This window comes from Dasypus novemcinctus, chromosome X, assembly GCF_030445035.2.
Source record: "Dasypus novemcinctus isolate mDasNov1 chromosome X, mDasNov1.1.hap2, whole genome shotgun sequence".
Taxonomy (NCBI): Eukaryota; Metazoa; Chordata; class Mammalia; order Cingulata; family Dasypodidae; genus Dasypus; species Dasypus novemcinctus.
In genome coordinates this window covers 71,954,136-71,976,917 of record NC_080704.1, presented here as the reverse complement: position 1 = coordinate 71,976,917, position 22,782 = coordinate 71,954,136, and the positions used below count along the sequence as shown (strand labels likewise).

Below are 22,782 nucleotides of genomic sequence, written 5' to 3'. Positions count from 1 at the left end.
CTGCCCCATAATATTTAAGTCCATTCTCAATCTGAAGCAGAATGGATATCACAATACCAAAATCAAGATTAAAGAATGAACAAACATAAGGGGCAAATGTGACCATGGACCAAAGCAGACTTATTATCAATGTAGTAATGGAAGAACCTATAACACTGATATGAAGATAGTGGTTACCAGAGGTTTTGAGGTGTGGTGGAGGGAAGATTAGGTGGAACATGGGGCACTTTGGGGGCACTGGAATTGTTCTGCTTAATACTGTAAAGATGGATACAGGCCAATATATATTTTGTCAAAATCTATGTTATTGTATGGTATAGACTGTAAACCATAATGTAAACTATAGACCATGGTTAGTTGCAATACTTCAATATTTGTTCATCAATCATAAAAAATGTACCACCCTAATATAACATGTTGTTAATAGTGGAAATGTGAGAGGGGTAGGGAGTGGGCATATGGAAAATCCCTGTATTTTTTATGTAACTTTTCTGTATTCTAAAACTCTTTAAAAATAAAGTTAAAAAAAGTTTAAAAAACAAAAAAAATACCATTTCCTACCTTATAGAATGGGCTTTATTTAAAAAACAAACAGGAAACTATAAGTGCTGGAAAGAATTTGTAGAAACAGGAATACTCCTTCACTGTTGGTGGGAATGTAGAATGGTGCAGCCTCTGTTAAAGACAGTTTAGCAGTACTTCAAGAAGCTGAATATAGATCTGCACTATGATACAGAATTCCTGTCACTAGGAATATATTTAGAAAAACTGAAAGCAAGGACACAAATTGATATTTTCTCGCCAATGTTCATAGCAGCATTATTCACAAATGCTAAAATATGGAACTAGCCCAAATGTCCACTAATCAGTGAATGGCTAAACAAAATGTGGTATATACATGCAAGGGAATACAGTTCAGGTGTAAGAAGAAATGAAATCAGAAATCATATGACCACATGGATGAACCTAGAAGATATTATATTATGTGAAATAAACCAGACACAAAATCACAAATATTTTATGGTACCACTACTATGAACTAAATATGATGAATAAACTCATGGAAGTAACTCGAGAGTGAAGGTTACTAGGAAATAGAATCTGGGTTAAGAACAAGGGGTGATGCTTAATGTATGAAGAATTATTAATAAGATTAATTGTAAAAGTGTGGAAATGACAGAGTTGAGAATAACACATTATAGTGAATATACCCAACATTGCTGATTTATAAATGTGATTGAAGCTAAAACGTGTAGTCTGTAGACATAAATGTCTATTGAAAGGAAACTAGAGAATAATCTGGGGAATGTATAACAGTGATTTGGGTGGTGGATGAAGATTGTGGATGATAGTACAAATGTAAGAATGCTCTTCTTGTACAAACTGCTAAGAATATGGTGATACATGAAAAACTACAACTAATAGAACTTATGGGCAATAGTTAACAGTAATATTGTAATATTTTGCAGCAATGGCAAGAAGATATTATATCAATACCAAGGCACAATATTTGGGGAGTATAAGAGAGTATGAGATTTTTCCTTGTGGAGTAATTAAAATGTTCTAAAATTGACTGAGGTGATTACTCTGTGAAGAGAATGAGAGCTACTGTGTGTACACCTTGGAAAAAAGCATGGGACTGTATAACATAGGGAATTCAATGGTGGATGATGAACTGTAATTACCAGGACAAATATGAGAACAAATATATACTACTAACATGGGGTGTTAATAATTAGGTGGGTTGGGGGACAATACACCAAATATAAGATATGAGCTACAGTTATTAGTAATATTTTGATGATATTCTTTCATAGTTTATAACAAATGTTTCACAACAATGCAAGGTGTTGGTGGTGAGGAGATGTATGGGAGCCTTGTATGATGATATGCATTTTTGTTATATAAATTCACATATTTTACTACACACTTATTGTTTATGTATTTTCATGTAAGAATGATATACTTCAATAGAATTTTATTAAAAAAATAAAATAAAAGATATCCAAGTTGGAAAGAAAGAAGCAAAACTTTCCTTATTTGTAGATGATATGATTCTATATACAGAGAATACTGAAAAATCCACAACAAAGCTCCTAGCCTGATAAATGAATTCAGCAAAGTGGCAGGGTCCAGATCAACAACCCAAAAATGTAATACACAAGTAATGAGTTATTGGAAGAAGAAATCTGGAAAGTAATTCCATTCACCACAGCAACAAAAAGAATAAAATATCTAGGAATAAATCTAATCAAGGATATAAAGGACTTGTACACAGAAAACTACAAAACATTACTAAAATAAATCAAAGAAGACCTAAATAAATGAAAGGACTTTACGTGTTCATGGATTGGAAAACTAATTAACATTACGATGTAAATATTACCTAAGACAATTCATACATTCACTGATCCACAATCAAAATTCTAATAATCTTCTTTGTAGAAATGGAAAAGCTAATCATTAATTCATATGGAAGGGTAAGGAGCCCTGAATAGCTAAAGCCATCTTGAAAAAAAACTAAGTTGGAAGATTCACATTTCCTGTTCTTAAAATTTATTAAAATGCCACATTAATCAAAAGAGTATGGTACTAGCACAAGGACAGAAATATGGAAAAATGGAATTGAATTGGGAGCTCAGAAATCAATCCTCATATTATGGCCAACTGATTTTTGACAATGGAGTAAAGATAGCTCAGTTAGGAAAGAACATTCCCTTGTTTATTCAAGAAAGGGTTCTGGGAAAATTGGATCTCCATTTGAAATAAAAAAAGAGAACACTGACCTCACACCATCTACAAATGTCAACTCAAATAGATCAAATATGTAAATATAAGAGTTAGAACCATCAAATTCCTAGAAGAAAAGGTAAGGAAGCATCTTCAGGACCTAGTGTTAGGAAAAGGTTTCTTAGATTTTATACCCAAAGCACAAGCAACTGAAGAAAAAATAGATAAATGAGACTTCATCAAAATTGAAAACTTTTGTGCCTCAAAAGACTTTACCATGACAAATATTGTATGATATCACTGATTTGGAACTATACTACACATACAGAGAACTCTAAGTTAAACCATGGTCTTTAGTTAACAGCACAATTATAAAAATATGCAGTCATGAATTATAACAAATGTTTCATACCAAGGCAAAGAGTTGGTGGTGGGGTGGTGTTCGGAAATCCTGTATTTTATGCACGATTGTTTTGTAAACCTATAACTTCACTAATAAAAAAAAATTAAGATTTAAAAAAGCACCCATAATGCCACATGATTCAAACTTCTCTTAACATTGCTTGCATTTCTTTTTGGGTTTTGGTTTTTCTATTTGAATGTGTTTTTCAATACTTAAAAAAACTTAATGTAATTCAGCACACACTACACTGTACACTGTATTTACACAGTGATTTTTTTTTTAGGTACCAGATGTGGGATTGAACCCAGGACCTCCCATGTGGGAGGTGGGCACTCAACTGTTTGAGCCTCATCAGCTCCCTGCATGGTGATATTTTTTTTTCCAAATTCTACTCAATTTATTCATTTTTTAAAAAATATTACATTCAAAAAATATGAGGTCCCCATTCACCCCCACCACCCCCACCCCACCACTCCCCCTACAGTAACACTCTCCCCCATCATCATGACACATCCATTGCATCTGGTGAGTACATCACTGGGCATCGCTGCACCCCATGGCCTGTGATCCACACCATAGCCCACACTCTCCCACGTTCCATCCAGTGGGCTATGGGAGGACATACAATGTCCGGCAATTGTCCCTGGAGCACCACCCAGGACAACTCCAAGTCCCGAAAATGCCTCCACATCTCATCTCTTCCTCCCATTCCCCACACCCAGCAGCCACCATGGCCACTTTTTCCTCACCAATGCTGCATGGTGATATTTTAAAACAATTTGTAGCTCCATAGTTCAGGGATTAGAGCACTGGTCTTGTAAAACAATTTGCAAAGCTGCTCAAGTTCATACATATATTTAACATTCCCCATCTCTATCCCTGCTTCCAGAGTCCAAAAGCCAGATTCTGGTCCTAGTTCTGCCACTAACTCAGCAACTTTTCCCTGTTTTCAGAGAGCTAGGCAAAATGGTCTTTCCCAACTTTATTCAGAAAGGCATGAAATGAAGAAAACATCAGATTCAAGAGAGCAACTAGGGATAAGAATCAAATGGAATTTATAGGAAAAAGGCAAGAGGATGAAAAGGAAAAAAATCTCTAGCCTAAGCAAATAATTTCTCCCCTCCAATAATCTGTTCTTTCCCTCACCCCATCACAAAAATATAATTGAGAAATAAGATCCTCTCAAAAGGGCTCTGCCAGTTCCAACGTTCTATGAGTCAAGATCTCTTCTGGAAGAGGAAAGAGTTTGAAAGGCCTAGAAAATGCAAAAGTAAAAATGGTTTGTGATTTTGCTAGCTAGAAAACTAGTCAGATATTCTCATTATGAAGAAGGAAGGCAAGAAAGGAAGAAAGAGAAAGAGAGAGAGAGAGAGAGAGAGAGAGAGAGAGAGAGAGAGAGAGAGAGAGAGAGAAACGAGTGAGAAAGGGAGACAGGAAGGGTGGAAGGGGAAAGGGAAGGGGAAAGGGGAAGGGAAGAGAAGGGAAGGAAAGGAAGAAAGAAAGAAGAAAGCAATCAAACATGTCACAAAGAGGGAAGAACCTGGACTAGAGGTTTTGTGTTCTGATGCTTGGCTGAAACTTTTAAAGCCCCTCACCCAGTGGAAGTGGGAAAATTTGCAGAAATCCTCAAAGAATTTAATAGTTGAAAGCACTTACAGGTACATGTCTTCAACCTCCCTCCCAGTATAAAGACTCACTACAGAATCTTTATGTGGCCAAGAGGCTACATGGCCAACGGCACCCTGTTCCTATATACAAACTGCTCTGAAGCTAGGCAGCATCTTGGCTTCTCTCCTGTTCTTCCAGAAAGGTACTTCATCATCCTTCAATTCATTTTATTCTGCTTGTATCTGAGATCATACAAACAACCAAAACATGGATAGAACACTGAGGAAGGAGAAGTAAAAGGGTTTGAAAACTTCCCCAGGACCCTCAACATGCCTCTTTTCTCTTCATCCAACTCTCTCTCCTCCCACATACTCAAAAATGCCTCAGAGTCTACAGCCACTTGCTAAGGCACTTACCAAGATTGTCAGGTTGCATGATGGCCATGGCAAAGGTATGAGGAAAGAGCATGGCTGCATCCTTTCTCATGCCTCGAAGCTGTACAGTGTTTCCCTGGAACATAACCCCATGTACATCATTCTCATTGCCCAGACCAAGCAGGTGCCAGGCCACCGTGTCACCCTTGCATATGTCCAGCCTGGGCAGGTTAGAGAACAGAAACCCATTAATTGCTGGAAAACAAGAACACAAGACAGGATGGGGAGATGAGACCAGACTATTTAGGCACCAGTCAGTATCATGGCAGCAAAGATGAAAGTAGGGGCATTTCAAGGAGAAGGTACAGCATTTCAAAAGCATAAAATCAGGAAATTATTATATTTGTTCATGGAAGTAAAAATAACCCTACATGCCTAGAACACGGGGTGGGAGAGCAGAGGCAGTAGGAATAGGGAGAGGAAATAATACTGGAAAAGTGTCATCCCAGCCTATTTCTCTCAATCTCTAGTGGACTTCTATGGCCCAATTCCCATCTCACAATATATTCTTTCATTGCTCTCCATACTATGTAACACAAAGTGTGTAACACAAGAAAGTGCTAAATAAAAATTCTGTTATTTTAGGTTGAATCCCTGCTCTACTCTTGGACATAAGTGACAATAAGATCATGTTTGCAAGGTGAGTAATAATTAAGGTCAGGATTAGATTTTGCTTGGGAACACGCCTTAGTAACCCAGAGAAATGGCATTCCCCATACCATGCATCCGATTGGAGTCTTGGAAGTCCTTCACGTCCTCTGAGGTAAGTCGGGAATCCAACATAGCAGCTGCTTGGTTGACATTGCTGTACCAGCTCTTGTTTTCATCCAAGACAGTGAAGAGCAGAAAAAACTCCTTATCGACCCCTTTCTGCAGGCCCAGTGAAGGATAGAAGAGAGAGGAATGACAAGAGTCTCAGCAGTTGTAGCCTGTGTATCTGCAGACTCAAGGGTCCCTGATTCGGTTCCATTTCCTTTTCCAGATTTGTGATTCAGTAGCTTGGTTATTTGTTTTCTATCTGCTCACCTCTAGAACCCAGCTCAATGTTTAATTCCTCTTTAGCCTCATCCTCCTCCCAGAAGGCTTCCCGGCCAGAAACCCTGGTAATACCTGCTTGCCATCTGAATCCAAGACACCAGCCTTGCACACTAGAAGGGGACCCACCAGGCCAGAATTTGTATCTCGGATGGGATCAGCAGCAGAGAAATACATCCAAGTGAGGCAGGCAGGATCCTGAGCAGTGGGGCCAGCATGGGGAGGGACTGTCCAGCGATAAGTTTTTTTTTCAAAGGGTTTGGCAATCAAGCCAGGGTGGGATGAACCTACAGGGAAAACATGTGAATCATTACTCATAATTGCCAGAGTAAGAATCATCAGCTCCAAATAGTGGGGTAACTATAGAGACATTTTGGAGCAGAAGCAGTGGCAGCAGCAACATGAAATATTGGAAAGGACTCAGATCGAGGGAACAGAATATGGTGACTGGTTCTGCCACTACTTCTTTTATGAACTGGGGTAAATGAAACTTCCCTAGATTTCAGTTTCTAAAATTATAGGAGTTCTGAATTAAAAGAGATTTAAAAACTTATATGGACTAGTCCTCATTTGAAAATAGGCATTAATCTGATTTTTTTGTCTTTATTTATTTTTAATGTTACATTAAAAAAATATGAGGTCCCCATATACACCCCCCTCACCTCACCCCTCCCCCCATAACAACAATCTCCTCCATCATCATGAGACATTCATTGCACTTGATGAATACATCGCTGAGCACCGCTGCACCTCATGGTCAATGGTCCACACCATAGCCCACACTCTCCCACAGTCCACCAAGTGGGCCATGGAAGGATGTGCAATGTCTGATAACTGTCCCTGCAGCACCACCCAGGACAACTCCAAGTCCCGAAAACGCCCCCACATCACATCTCTTCCTCCCACTCCCTACCCCCAGCAGCCACCATGGCCACTTTCTCCACACCAATGCCACATTTTCTTCGATTACTAATCACAATAGTTCATGAATAGAATATCAGTAAGTCCACTCTAATCCATACTCTAGTCCTCCATCCTGTGGACCTTAGAATTGTTATAGCCTATCTCTTCTTAAAAATCTCCAGTGATGGGACATTCAATACTTGCACTCATAGCCTGATTCATAGGTACCACGAAGTGCAATGTGTGTGCCTATTGACATGGCAATTCCACATCTTAAAAATGTATCCAAAGAAATAATGTAAAAAGCGTATAAAGATGCATACAAAAGTTTATTTTAGTATAGTTTATAACAAATTTGGATAATTTGGGATGGTTTTAACTTATCTTTTCTTATTCACTCATTTCTAACTCTTTAAATTTTTGAACATATAGAAAACGTTAAAGAATAGTATAATAATCTGATCATTCTATGACTTACCAGCTACAATCAATTGTTAACATTTTTCCAAATTTAATTTATCTATATCTGTATATATCTGTACATGCACACATGCACATGCATACACACATATATATATATACATTTATATGTGTGTGTGTGTGTATATATATATCTACTTTTTCTTTTGCTGAAACAATTGGAAGAAAAATGCAGACATCATGACATTTTAAGCTTAAATACATTAAGCAAGCATTTCCTTGCTTCCACCATACCATTATACCATTATCATACTGAAGAAAATTTCCTAAAATTATCTAATATCCAGTCATATCAAACTTTACTCAATTATCTCTACAATATATGCTGAAGCTACTACTTTTTATAACTATGATCCAGTCAAAGTTTGTGCATTGCATTTGGCTATGACTTTTTCTACAATGGCACTGACTTCTTGAAAAGACTTGATGAGTTGCCTTGTAGAATGTCTTTTTATACTAGATATCTGTAACTTTTTCCCTTATACTTTCATGATGTTTGATTTTTTTTGCTCTTAGTATGTTAATATTACCCTTAGAAAAACAAATTAATTATACAGTAATTCTACTTCTAAATAGTAATCCAATTTGAAAACCAATATGCATGCATACATCCATACATTGCAACATGATTTGCATATACAAAACTACTGAGAGTTTTACATATGCAAATTATAGAAGATAAGGCAAAAATCATTACAAATATGTGTGATGAAGTATTGTATACTCATTAAAATGTTTATAATATTAAAATGCTATGGGGAGGGGTGGGGAGAGGGGTATAACCTCTTATATTTTTTAATGTAACACTTTGTGTGATCTATGTATCTTTTAAAAAAAGACAAAAAATTTCACTTTCAAAAAAGGAAAAAAATCTTATGGGGAGACAGGCACAATATAATGGTAATTAAGGATAGCAGGATACAAAACTTTATAAACCATATGATCTAAACTCTATAAATATATATACTCAAAGTAGATACAACCACGGGTATTGGTTCTTCTGAGGGCTACAGAGACCCACAGGTTATATAGTCATGACAGATGGAGTTCAGTGCCATGTTAGTTGGCCCCTCTTTGGAGTTTGTGTTTCTTTGTGATGGAGCTGGACTCAGATGTGATCTTTTTTCACAAGCCTCTCCTGTTACTTTTATCAGAACTGTAGTTGGTGCTGGGGTTTAATATATACCCACGGGATCTGAATCACTGGACTGACCATATGATAGCCAGGCCTTGAGCCTCAACAGACTTCAGCTCCTACAGTCTGGTTTATTGGACTTACCCCTCTCAGCTAACATGGAGTTGAAGAAGGTCAACCACCACACCATGGAGCCAAGAGTGCCTACAACTGAAAGCAGGAGGATTCCATCCAGCATCCATGTGGAATCTAAGCCCCCTCTTGATATAGATGTGGAGTCGACACAACCATTCCAAGGTCCACAGGATGGAGGAATAGCATATGGATTAGAGTGGACTTACTGATATTCTATTCATGAACTATTGTGATTAGTAATCGAAGAAAATGTGGCATTGGTGTGGAGAAAGAGGCTATGGTGGCTGCTGGGTGTGGGGAATGGGAGGAAGAGATGAGATGTGGAGGCATTTTCGGGACTTGGAGCTGTCCTGGGTGATGCTGCAGAGACAGTTACCGGACGTTTTATGTCCTCCCATGGCCCACTGGATGGAACGCGGGAGAGTGTGGGCTATGATGTGGATGATTGACCATGAGGTGCAGTGGTGCTCAGAGATGTATTCACCAAGTCCAATGAATGTCTCATGATGATGGAGGAGATTGTTGCTATGGGCGGAGGAGTGGGGTGAGGGGGGTGGGGGTATATGGGGACCTCATATTTTTGGAATGTAATAAAAATAAATAAAGACTATATATATATATATATATACACTCATAAGCACATAAAAATACAGAAAGATATATCAAAATGTACACAGCAATTATCTATGAACAATGTTTTATAGTTTTCTGTTTTCCAAAAATTCCATAATATATATTTTTATAATCAGAATATATTTAAATATATTTAAAGGAAGTTGTTCCTTATACTGAATTCAGCTCTGTCTCTCTATAATATCATTTATTTATTCAACATCCACCCATTGCAACTAATTCTGCCTCTGCCTCTCTTCCTCCCTCACTCCTCCATTTTTTTTGATGCCTAGAAACATGATCTATCCACAGCCCACCTCTGTTTTAAACCCATCCTGCTCACCATCATTGTACATAGTGCCCTCATAGTCTTTTGCATAAAAGACCCCATGAGGCTGCATGCTGAATGGCTGAGAAGCACGGTTGTAGAAGACCACCTGGATGGTGTCACCCACCTCGGCCCGAATCACTGGCCCTGAGAAATGGGAATAGGGTACATTAAAATGTTCAGATATATGTAGTAGTTACAGTACAAATGACAACTGAGGGAGTGCTGAATTCCTACCCAGGGAAACACTGTCACATTCCCCAATGGAACAGCAACAATCTTTCAAGTGCAATGGCAAAGACCAGTGAAAAAGGATGGTCCAATGATGAGCCCTTGATATTGATGACTATGCTTATGAGCTTATGTGCCTGAAATTTGAACCAGGCTTAGAGCTGCAAGGTGCTTAAGAGTTACTTCCTGAGAGCCTCCATGTTGCTTAAATGTGGCCACCCTCTAAACCAAACTCAGCATGTAAATGCACTGCCTTCCCCCCAGCATGGGACATGACTCCCAGGAATGAGCCTCCCTGGCACTGCGTGATTACTACCAATCACTAACTGGTGATGCAACTAGAAAGAGGCCTTGAATAAAATGGGGAAATGGCAAAGACAAATGAACTTATATGGCTAAGAGTCTTCAAGAAAGAGTCAGGAGGTCATCGGATGGGTTGTGTTTATGCATGACTCTGCAGGATCCCAGAGACAGGCAAAGCAGATAAAATTCCCGGTACTAGTGCTCCTGAGGGCTATGGAGACACACAGGTTCTATGATGATGGTGGATGGTTCTGAAGTTCAGTGCCTTGTCAGTGGGCCCTACCTGGGAATTTGTGTAGCAGAGATGAGAAACAGGGCCATTTTTGGGACTTGGAGTTGTCTTAAATGATATTGCAGGGACAGATGTTGGGCATAATCTATCTTTCCATAACACACTGAATGTACTGGGGGAGAGTTTAAACTAAAATATAAACTATAGTCCACGTGGTGCAGCAGTGCTCCAAAATGTATTCACCAAATGTAATGAACAGGCCACAGTGATGAAAGAGGCTGTTGATGTGGGAGAAGTGGTGGGTAGGAAGAGAAATAAGAGACAATGAGAATGAAAACAGGAATGAACAGGGAGGAAAGAAACAAGAGAGGGAGAGAAAGGGAAAAGAAAGTGAAAGGTAAAAAAGATAGAGAACCCATGTCTTTGCAATAATAAGAATAATCCTTAACACATATATCACAATTTATGATTATATAAAGACTTTTATATCCATTATCTCATTTTGATCCTCAAATATCATTCTAAGGTCCACATAATAGGAATTATACCTATTTTACAGATGAGGAAACCAAAACTCAGAAAGGTAGAAATGATCTGCCTAAGTTCAAATGGCTGACTAAAAAGCAGAGCCAGAACTTCAAGCTAGAGCTTTCCCCTACCCTACAGTCAGGTTCTATCATCTTTCTTTTAACTTTATTGTCTCAGCACCCATAGCTGCATCTCTTGGCAAGGACCCATCTAGAGGTCTTAACTTGCCTCAATGCTAAGCCAGTTCTGAGCAAAGAGAAATATTATATCCCCTATCCAAGCCCTAGCCTAGGCTGACTAGCCAATACTACTAGATTTCTGTGTGCTCCACTACCTACCACCTGTAACCTACCTTGTATCACATTTGATGCCAGCTAGAGTACCAAGACAATACCTTGAGCACTTATTCTGGCTCTAACTTTGAGTTTCTAGTTTGATTTCTACTCAATTTCTGTACCAAATGCTCCACCTCTGCTCAAAGACTGGCTGAGGACCCTTATTGAAACCCAGCTGATGATAGCTCCTCAAAACTCATTGCCAACTCTCTTTCCTTTGGTGGATTACTGCTGCTTATATCTCCCTACTCAGCTGGATGGAGGGTATGGTGTGCATATTCAGATCTTTTAGAATCAGCTGGCATACATCTATCCCCAGAGTAGTTCACTATATTATTTGCATTCCCAAGGTTTTACCCCATGTGATCTATGTTACTTCCTAGTTTACCAAGTGATGAAATTACACCTTAGACCTCCTGAATTCCTTCTCCAGGTCAGGCTCCTTTCTCATAGCAAACATGTTCTACTGACTTACTTTTAGCCCCATATTGCCAAGGACCTGCCCATACTCATATGCCTAAACTGGCCCATACCTTCAGGGATACTCCTAAAGAAGCAATTCGAAATGCATGAACTGAACAATAGTGATACCAGAAGATGGTTATTGGACAGTTCAGTAACTAAGTGTGAAAAATGTCAGTCTATTCCCACCTTGGAGATTCATGATGCACAAGAATGGTTCAAAGGCTCTGAGAAATCCTGCAGTAAAGAACATGTTAAATCTGCTTAACCTGGTGCTTTTTAAAGACACTCAGCCCCGTAACCCCTTTTTCACACAACAGTTATGTCTTAAGACACACTTTGGGTGCTACTAGTCTAAAGTGTGCACCTCAGCCACCTCCCACACTCACAGACTCCAGTTTCCAAGTCCTCCCCACTTCTCTGACTCTAGTCAATGAATTTCATAAGTTAAGTATTCCTCACCCAGAATTCCCAGATGCTTATCTTCCTCCAGCTGCACCTTCTCCTGGAATGTCTCATCTTGGAAGGCTTCATATCGGACTTTCCAGTAAGTGCCCCCTATTCGGGTAGAACTCTTCTGAAAGAACTTATCAGAGCCACTGTCACATAAAGAAGCAAATGTCACAGGATTTCACTGGGTTTTCAAGTAACTGTCATCTCCCCCTTGGTCTCTTCAAGTTATGGATCTTTACTGTTAGGAAGGATCTCAGAGATCATCCAGCTTAATTCCCACACAATCAAAATACCAAGGCAGCAGGTGTAGCTCGGTTGAGTGCCTGCTTCCCATGTTTGAGGTCCTGGGTTCAATCCCCAGTGCCTCCTCAGAAAGAAAAAAAACCTTCTGGCAACACCCCTAATAGGTGACATGCAGCTTCTACTTGAGCCTTTCTAAGGAACTCATTCCAAGATGATGCAATCCCTCCTTCTGTTGGGTAGTTTTAATTATCGAAGTTCTCCTTTATACTAGGCTGAAATGTTCTTGCTTGTAAGTTACAGACAGTAAGAACAAGATCCTCCCTGGCACCGAGGGATCACTATCAACTACCAACTAATGATGCAACTGGAAAATGACCTTGAATTGAAGGTTCGATGCGGATCAGCAGAATATCCCTGTCTACATATAATAACATGACTTTAAAATGCTGTTTGACCTAATGTAAGGGGGAAATGGAAAGGAGAAATGAGTTTATATGGCTACAAGTCTCTAAAAAAGAGTCTGGAGGCTGTCAGAAGGATTACCCTTATGCACAACTGAACAGAGTCTAATGAGACAGGTAAAGTAGATACAATCCCCAGGTATTGGTTCCTTTGAGGGCTGAAGAGACCCATGGGTTCTATGGTCATGGCAGATGGGGTTCACTGCCATGTCAGGTGGCCCTTCTTTGGAGCTGGTGTTTCTGCGTGATGAAACTGGACTTTGATGGGATCTCTTTTCATAAGACTTTCATGCTACTTTACTGGAATTGTAGTTGGTGTTGGGGTTTAAGATATATTTAGGGGATTTGAATCTCTGGACTGACAATATGATAGCCAGGCCCTGAGCCTCAACAGACTCCAGCTCCTTCAGTCTGATTTATTGGATTCACCTCACTCAGCTAAGATGGAGTTGAAGAAGGACAACCACCACACTAGGGAGCCTAGAGTGCCTACAACTGAAAGCAGGAGGATTGCATCCAGTATCCATGTGGAATCTGAGCCTCCTCTTGACATAGAGGTGCAACGGACACAACCAATCCAAGGTCCACAGAGAAAAGGTGGCATTGGAGTGGGAAAAGTGGACATGGTGGCTGATGGGTATGGGGAATGGCAGGAAGAGATGAGAGGTGGAGGCGCCTTTGGGACTTGGAGTTGCCCTGGATGATGTTTCAGGGGCAATCACCGGACATTGTAAATCCTCCCAGGGCCCACTGGATGGAATGGGGGAGAGTATGGGCTATGATGTGGACCACTGACCATGAGATGCAGAGATGCCCAGAGATGAGCTTACCAAATGCAATGGATGTGTCATGATGATGGGAGTGAGGGTTGCTGGGGGGGGGGAGTAGCGGGGTGGGGGTGGTGGGGTTGAATGGGACCTCATATTTTTTTTAATGTAATATTTTTCAAAATCAATAAAAAAAAAGAAAAAAAAAACTACCTGTAGATTTACCATATGACCCAGCAATCACTCTACTGGGTATGTATGCAGAAGAACTGAAAACAAGGACACAAACCTAGGCACACCAATGTTCATAGTGCCATTTTTCATTATTGCTAAAATTTGCAATCAACCCGAAACCCATCAACAGATGAATGGATAAACAAAATGTTGTCTATACATACAATGGAATACTACTCAGCTATAAGAAGAAATACAGTACAAACAAATGGGTAACATGGATGAATGTTAAGGACCTTATGTATAGTGAAGCAAGCCATGCCTTGAAGTACAAATACTACATGACCTTCTGATATGAAGTAATCAAACCAAGCTGTCTCAGAGAGCCAGTGACTGGATGATAGGCTTACAGGAAATTGGGGGGAGAGGAAGGTTGTGCACTGATGTCTACATGAGTGAAATCTATGATAAAGTGGAGATTAAGCAGTTGTACAGGGAAGGGATAAGATGGGGGCATAGGGATAATATTGGGTGGGTCTTTGCAGGTCTGAGGGGGTCTAGGGTGGGGGATGGGTCAGATGGCCTAAGAAATCAGGGGGAGGGCTGGGGGAACAATTGAACATGGAAGGGAAGCAGACTTGGCCCAGTGGTTAGGGCGTCCGTCTACCACATGGGAGGTCCATGGGTCAAACCCCAGGCCTCCTTGACCCATGTGGAGCTGGCCCATTCATAGTGCTGATGCATGCAAGAAGTGCCCTGTCATGCAGGTGTATCCCCCACATAGGGGAGCCCCATGTGCAAGGAGTGCAACCCGTTAAGGAGAGCTGCCCAGCGTGAAAGAAAGTGCAGCCTGCCCAAGAATGGTGCCGCACACACGGAGACTTGACGCAGCAAGATGATGCAACAAAAAGAAGCACAGATTACCATGCCACTGACAACAGAAGCGGACAAAATTTAGAAGGACACGCAGCAAATGGACACAAAGAACAGACACCGGGGGGGGGGGGGGGGGGAGAATGGGAGAGAAATAAAATAAAATCTTTTAAAAAATTGAAAAAAAAAAAAGAACAGTTCTGCCCTGTGGAGTTATGTAGCCTATATTTGTCCTTAATCACTCTCAGATCCTCACGATCCTTTTCCCCCTTAATCAAGAATAACCTTCACTCCAAAATGAAAACCCATTAAGTTAGCAAGATGAGTTTGAGGTTCTGAAAGCCTCACTGAAACCCAGGCACCTACTTTCCTAAGTTTTATGCAGACTGACTATTAATTCCTGCTCAAAGAATAAACATGATGAGTTTCCTAGGATTTTCCCTCATGCCCTCCCCTAGTCACCCTCAAATTGCCTCTTCTGTGAAAGACCTGGCATCCCTGATTGCCAAATGAGTTGGTGTAATTCAAGGCCTAACAACTGAAAAAGGCACTTATCTCCTGCACCATCCTGCCACCCTCTGGGTCATGGATGAGGCAAGAAAATTTGTAGTTCTTTAAAAAAGCTGAGTCTGTAATGACCACAAGGCAGTTTGTTTCTCCTCTCCATACATTTCTCAGAGTACTTTTCACCCCTTGTTCAAATGCCTTCTTCATACTATTGAAAAAATAGGAATGATCAAGAATATAAATAATGGGTGAGATAAAGAAAATTTGGAGAATATCCACTACACCTGATTAAGGATCTGATCCCACCTGGGTCATAATTCCTGAACATGGCCTCATATACCAGAGGAGCCAATATTAAACTCTGCTAGGACCCTTTGCTGGGGATATGACCTATCCCTACAGAAAGCTTTGCTGTCCATAGCTCCCCAAGAGCAAGCTCTCAAGGAAGTCACGAGAACTTAGTTAAAGTTTGTACCATGAACTTAGTTAATGGTTGTACCATGAAAGCCCCAACCAGACTATCATTGTTACCCTCAAGCAGAGTGAGAATTTCCAAGCAGAATGAGAATTTTCTACATAGAAGAGAATAGGTGTTTAGGGATAAGCCCAGGAATAAGGAGAAGGAGCCCACTGACTCTTACCTGCCTGGCTCCATCAAACTTTTCCCAGTACTTCCATCATACCCCATAGGTCCGTAGTCCCATTGAATCTCATGGGCCTCAATGAAGTACTGCCGGACTTTGCCCGTGAGCAGGTCCACAGGAGGATCCATGGAACAAGACTTGACCTTGTAGAGTGCCTGCATGCCATCTGGAGGAAGGACATCATAGCTGGCCCTATTTCACCCAATAGTATTTTTACCCAGAGGACCAACCTTCTTCCTTCTGTTAGCATTTCCCTCTCCCACTGTCCACTAGATTCTTTACCCCTGTCCAACCATGAGTAATTTCTCTCAATCTTCAACCTGGCTCGGAAGGAGAAAGTCTGGATGGGAATTCAAGTACCTCCATCTGACTCATTCTCCAGATCCTCATCCCTGCCTCTGTAGCAGGTTCACAATACAGCAACATCACAGGGCTTGAAGTCAGGAAACCAGATTTGAAGTCCAAACTTTACCACTCAGGCAAGTCACTTTCTCCTCAATCTGAGATAAGTTACCTCTTTATAAATGGGGACAATAGTGAAATCACCTTACAGGGCTGGTGGAAGCATTGAATTAAAGAGGAGTAAGTTCTTTGTAAATTGGAAAGCTCCCAAAAAGCAACACATTCTATACATGGAAATGAAACTTCAGACTTTGGACTGTTAGGAAAATGTAGATTCTAAGTAATGTCTTCTAATGTGGAAGAGGTTACGTTAAGGCATAATGGTAATAGATGATACTGTTTAACTTTACTTAGCAGGTTATAGAGATCATTTAGCTACGTTATCTCATTTGAGTCTTCAAATGCACCAGTGAGATTCAGAGAAATCATCCTATCAGTTTTGTGGATTATAAATCGTGGAATGAAGAAGGCAGGGATATTAATTTTTGTTGAGTATGTATTATACGTCAGACCCTGTATCAGGAGCTTTACATATGTTATCTCCTTTAATCCTCACAACTACCCCATGAAACAGGCTTTTAATATGCCCTTTTTGCAGATGAGGGAAACTAAGGATCTAAGAATTTAAGTAACTTGCCCAAGATCATATAGATAGTGTTGCAGTTGAAATTTAAGACCCCATCTTTTAACTGCAAATTTTGAGTGCTCAGTTTCTTCTCTTATATTCACTATCTTGCTGTCATTATCCCTCAGTTTCTCAGGTCCAAAATACTTTATCTCTCTGAAAGCTCGTATATATTTTATGAGGTAGGCATCACTATCCTCATACTCAGATTAAAAAACAGGGGCTTAGAGAAGTGACATGACTTCCCAAAGGTAATTAAGCAAGTTGTGAAACCAGGATTTGAATCCAGGTTTGCCTGGTACTAATGTTGATGTTTGTTCCACTGTCATGCTACATCCCTAAACCCTCTTCACATTCAAATTCTCTTACCAGGCACTTTTGGGACAGAGTGCAGACCCCTCTTCATTTATTCAGCTAAAAATACCTCCAAGTATTAATTCTTTAGAATTCTAAGCAAAAAAAATAAAAGCAGCTTAAAAGTCCACTTTTCCATCGCTAGACCATCATATGTTAGATACGGGGATAATGAAATCCAGAGAGAAGTTCCTGAAGTCATCCAACAAGTTAATGGCAGAGCCAGGAAAGAACGTAGGTGCCCCGACTTTTAGTTTAATAGCACATGCTCTATAATAAGATGCCTCACCCAAAAGAATTACTTATCTGACAGCTCCAGGCCAGAAGTCCATCCTCATGATGACCATTATCACCATCTCTTCCCTACACCCTAAGGGTCAAAGCTATTGGGACTCACCTCTTAAATGACTGTTCACTTGACAACTTATTAACCAGGTACCAGGCTCCTGGGGTAGCATCTCAGCAGTCACAAAGGTGGCTGGAAAGATGTGTGCCACATCAGTGTGGTGGCCCCGGATGGTCAGCATCTGTCCATGGAAGAAAGCTGTGTGGACATCCACTTCATTTCCTATGCCAAATAAGTGCCAGGCCACAGGCTTCTGTGCACACATGCTCAGCTCTGGTAAGTTCCCAAAAACAAAGCCATTGATTGCTGAAAAAAAAAAAATACCCAAAATAAATATCAGAGTTAGGAAAGGACAGCTGGTCAGACACCTTACTTCTTTCAAAGAAAGAGTCTCCACATCTGACAATAATAATAGACAACATTTACATGATGTTTTACAGAGCACACTGTGCTGACCATATGCATCGTCTCATTTAAATTTCACAAACATCAGTGGAAATTAGGCAGATATTATGAATCTCATTCAAAAAAATGGAAAACTGCAGCTCAGAGAGGTGAAGCTACTTCTTTTCCAGGGCCACGGGTTTATAACGTGGTAGAGTGATGATTCAGATTAAGCAAATGGGGACTCTCTCTAGGGAACAGTATTTATGATGATTCAGAATAAGCAAATGGGGACTCTCTCTAGGGAACAGTATTTATTTATTTTGAAGGCTATTCCTTCCTTTCAAGCCAATTTTCACGTCAATTTTCAAGTTAGTTAATTAATTACCGTGACTACTCTAAGCAACTGATATAAAACCCAAAGAAAAATTTGAGCGGCCTAAGCCATCCCTTTGAGTTTTTACTTCCCCTTGAGACTGTCTGGCTTTGAGCCCACTAAACATAACTAAAAATCAGTCCCTTAAAATAAAAAAAACAATATTAGTTGGTTTCTTTTTTTTTCCCATTTTTTTTTATTGATTTTGTAATAATATTACATTAAAAATATATATGTAAGGTCCCATTCAACCCCACCCCCCCACCCCACCTCTCCCCGCCCCCCCCCCCCCAGCAACACTCGTTCCCATCATCATGACACATCCATTGGATTTGGTAAGTACATCTTTGGGCACCACTGCACCTCATAGTCAATGGTCCACATCATGGCCCATACTCTCCTCCATTCCATCCAGTGGGCCCTGTGAGGATTTACAATGTCCGGTGATTTTGCTCTGCTCATGCCTCAGGGTTTTTGTAACTTAATTTGGTTTTTTTGTTTGTTTGTTTTTTAAAGATTTATTTATTTATTTATTTCTCTCCCCTCCTCCCCCACCCCAGTTGTCTGTTCTCTGTGTCTACTTGCTGCTTCTTTGTCCTCTTCTGTTGTTGTCAGTGGCACGGAAATCTGTGTTTCTTTTTGTTGCATCACCTTGTTGTGTCAGCACTCTATGTGTGCAGTGCCATTCCTGGGCAGGCTGTACTTTCTTTCAAGCTGGGAGGCTCTCCTTACGGGGCGTACTCCTTGAGCGTGGGGCTCCCCTACGCGGGGGACACCACTGCGTGGTAGAGCACTCCTTGCGCTGCGCGCATCAGCACTGTGCATGGGCCAACTCCACACGGGTCAAGGAGGCCCGGGGTTTGAACCACAGACCTCCCATGTGACAGACAGATGCCCTAACCACTGGACCAAGTCTGCCGCCACTTAATTTGTTTTTAATTTAATTAAGATGATCAATTCTCTTATAAATGTAAACCCAGAGCAGGATGGGGAATATAGGCAAGTTAGCTTAAATGTAACCATTTTTCTTCAAAAGTGGGTATTTCTTCCACCTTGAAATCCTTTTTAGAACTAAGTAACATTCATTAATTATTTCAGTGGACATTGTTCTCCAAACTGACTGAGCATAATTAAGTCTGGGCTATCCCACATTAGGAAGCAGGGTAGTTTAATGGCAAGAGCTTATGCAGTCAGACAAATCATGGTTAGAATTTCATCTGTGTCACTTATGTGCTGTGTAACCTTAGAAGTCTCAGTGCTCTAGTAGGTAAAATAGGGAAGACTTGACTAATACTACTGATCCTTAAAGGATTAAAAAGGACCAGGTATAGGAAAGTACCCACCATATGCTAGTCCCAGAGGAAGTCCTCCATCAGGACTCAATGTCATGGTGTAGCCACCTCTTCACAACTCACCATGCATCCTGTTGCTCTCCTGAAAGGCCTCATCTTCTTTGTCCACTGAGGCAGGTTCTGAACAGTAAGTGGCAATGTTCTCATCAAGGTGCCAGCTAAGGTTCTCATCCACCACACTGAAGAGCAGGAAGAAACCCTGGTCCACATCCTGCCGCCTAGGAGGGGAGTTCCCATCCAGTGTCCCTAGGGTAAGTAAGAAATGTTGGTGCCCTTGAAAACCTCTTTTCTATAGCAATAATAAGCTGCAGGGGTGCTCATAAGAAATAAATAGAAAGAGAGGGGCCTCAAAGAGTCTAAGAGCAACAGAAAAGCAGACAGAGCCATTTGCTGCTAATATCCATTTACAAACTCGCCAGATAAAACCATCATTTCAGTTATATCTAGGGCTTGAAGTTGAGGCACACAGGATCTATAACAATACCCTGTCCCCATCAACCTTGACTTCATTTTCATCCCTTATTTTGACCACACTGTGCAACACCCAGATCTTCTGGTCTGACACACCCTATTCCCATCCAAGTACTCAATCCTCCCCAAATCCTGATAACCTTGTTTTTAATCCTATCTAGATTTAAACACCTTACTTCAATGACTTGACCCCCATCATTACTAATTTGAGTGAAATAAGAAAAGAATAATAAGGTAGAAATGTTTAAGAAAAAAAAGTGTAACTAAATAGAAAAATATTGAAAAGGGAGTTTGGGAAGGTTTGTTCCTGCTAATAAACACAGGTGTTGAATTAACACTCCTGGGATTGCTGCCCAATATGTAGGTGATTCAACCACATCACTGCTTCCCCTAGATATCCCAAACCACATCTCATAGCTCACTCTTAGGAACTGTACCTCTTTTACAGGTGATAAGGGGTCCAATGAGGCCAGTTGCAATGTCTCGTGGAGCATCCACATGAGAATGGTAAATCCAGGTAAGGCATGCTGGGTCAGCATCTGTGGGTGCATGACCTTTTGGAATGGTCCAGTTGTAGATATGGCTGCCCCCAGGAAGAACAGAGTCATCAGCCTTCAGATGCCCTGTGGAACTGTCTGGGTACAGAGACCCTAGAAAACAAAATCAGCACATGCCCTGTGAGTCAGTGAGAGTGAGACTGGTAGATATAGAAATCAAAATAAGGTTAACACCCCTCTCAATTAGAGGCAGAGTGGACATCACTATCCCAGAATTCTCAGTATTGGGGAATGAACTATTAACTAGAGTGAATTTATTGGTATTCTACTATAGACTTATTGTGATTCTAGCAATGGAGGGAATTACAACATTTATGTGGAGGCAGTGGCCACTGGAAGCTCTTGACGCAGAGAGAGGGAAAAAAACTGGTGTAATATGGGGACTCTTTCTGAACTTGGGAATCGTCCTGAATGAAATTGCAACAACAGATATATGCCATTTTATATCTTCCCATAATGTGCAGAATTGTATGGGAGAGAGTGTAAACTACAATGTGAACTATGGTCCATGCTCAGTGGCAATGCCTTAGGATGTGTTTATCAATTGAAATGAATGTGCCATACTAGGATGTTTTTTATGTGGGAGGGTGTGGGAGGTGTGGGGAATGGAGTATATGGAAATCTCTATATTTTCTGTGTAACATTTCTGTAATCTAAATATCTTTTAAAAAATAAAAAAATATTTTTAAAAAGATTTACTTCCTCATGTTTTACTTTACAGAAATAAATACACTGTTGTTTAAAAATAAATAAATAGATAAAAATAAAATCTGTTACATTTTGACATGTGTACAGGATCTTTATAAGCCATGGGTCTAGCCTATTTGTGCATGCTGCCTTTATCTTTTATTCCCACCAGACCTAATCATTATCATGGAAATTTTAGGCAGTATTGAATGACAAATGATATAATAAACTGTGGCATCAAAGCCATACTTTTCTTCCCTTTTATCTATGATTAAAATTATATATAATAAAATTATTATAAAGGGCAAGTAAGCATTTATGCTTGTAAAGTGGAATTGTCTAGGAGAGTACAATTACTAGCTCAAAAATATTGTCTCAGGTTTTTATTTCATGTTTAAGATTTTTTTCCATACAGATATCTTTAATGTCTATGCAGTTAATCTTACATGATTTTTTTCTTTTAGGAAACATTAACTTCTCAAACCTAATTTCTGAATCGACACTGTAATGAAGCCACATGGCTTCAAACATATAAAGGTTGTTTTATTTTTATTATAGATTATTTTTCAACCTGAGAAATTACTGTTCAATATTGTCAACTTTGGTAAATTATTTAAACTAAAATCACCCATTGTATTGTATCTTCAATGAAGGCAACTATTCTTATAATACACTAGAATAATTTTTATGTAATGTAATCAATAAATTGCTGCATGCCTTCTAGAAAAGATCTGTAGTATGTGGCAAACAGGAAACTAAAGAGTACGTTATTGATTGTCTATCACTAATCTACACTAATCTATATGGCATCATGTTATTTTTCACTGATTATGGTGCTTAAAAAATATTGAACTCAATAAATAATTTTTTATTTTAATTCAATTTTTATTAAATTGTCTTTTTTTAAGGTACATAGATCACAAAAAGTGTTACGTTAAAAAATATGAGGTTCCCATATACTCCACACTTCCCCCCACTCTTTCCACATCAACAACCTCTTTCATCATTTTGGCACACTCATTGTATTTGCTGAATACATTTTGAATCAGTGCTGCATCGCATGGATTATAGTTTACAATGCAGTTTATACTCTCTCCCAGTACATTCAGTGGGTTATGGCACAATATATAATGTCTAGCATCTGTCCCTGCAATATCATTTAGGATAACTCCAAGTCCTGAAAATGCTCCCACATCTCATCTCTTTTGATAA

The 22,782-nt window shown here is 39.9% G+C and overlaps 1 protein-coding gene across 3 annotated transcripts in view; it reads right to left on the bottom strand.

Annotated features, from left to right (window-relative positions):
- The window catches only part of HEPH (hephaestin), a 151,890-nt gene that overhangs the window by 115,468 nt on the left and 13,640 nt on the right, over window positions 1-22,782 (bottom strand). For 2 of the 3 annotated variants that reach the window (XM_071212918.1, XM_058291206.1), the window contains exons 4-12: window positions 20,764-20,976; window positions 19,919-20,101; window positions 17,795-18,049; window positions 16,014-16,182; window positions 12,357-12,493; window positions 9,819-9,950; window positions 6,286-6,497; window positions 5,895-6,045; window positions 5,158-5,370 (exon numbers count right to left, since the gene is read on the bottom strand). In XM_071212918.1, coding sequence (XP_071069019.1) covers window positions 5,158-5,370; window positions 5,895-6,045; window positions 6,286-6,497; window positions 9,819-9,950; window positions 12,357-12,493; window positions 16,014-16,182; window positions 17,795-18,049; window positions 19,919-20,101; window positions 20,764-20,976 — 1,665 coding nt within the window. The remainder of the gene's footprint in view (window positions 1-5,157; window positions 5,371-5,894; window positions 6,046-6,285; window positions 6,498-9,818; window positions 9,951-12,356; window positions 12,494-16,013; window positions 16,183-17,794; window positions 18,050-19,918; window positions 20,102-20,763; window positions 20,977-22,782) is intronic. The other variant, XM_058291208.1, reaches the window with a different exon arrangement.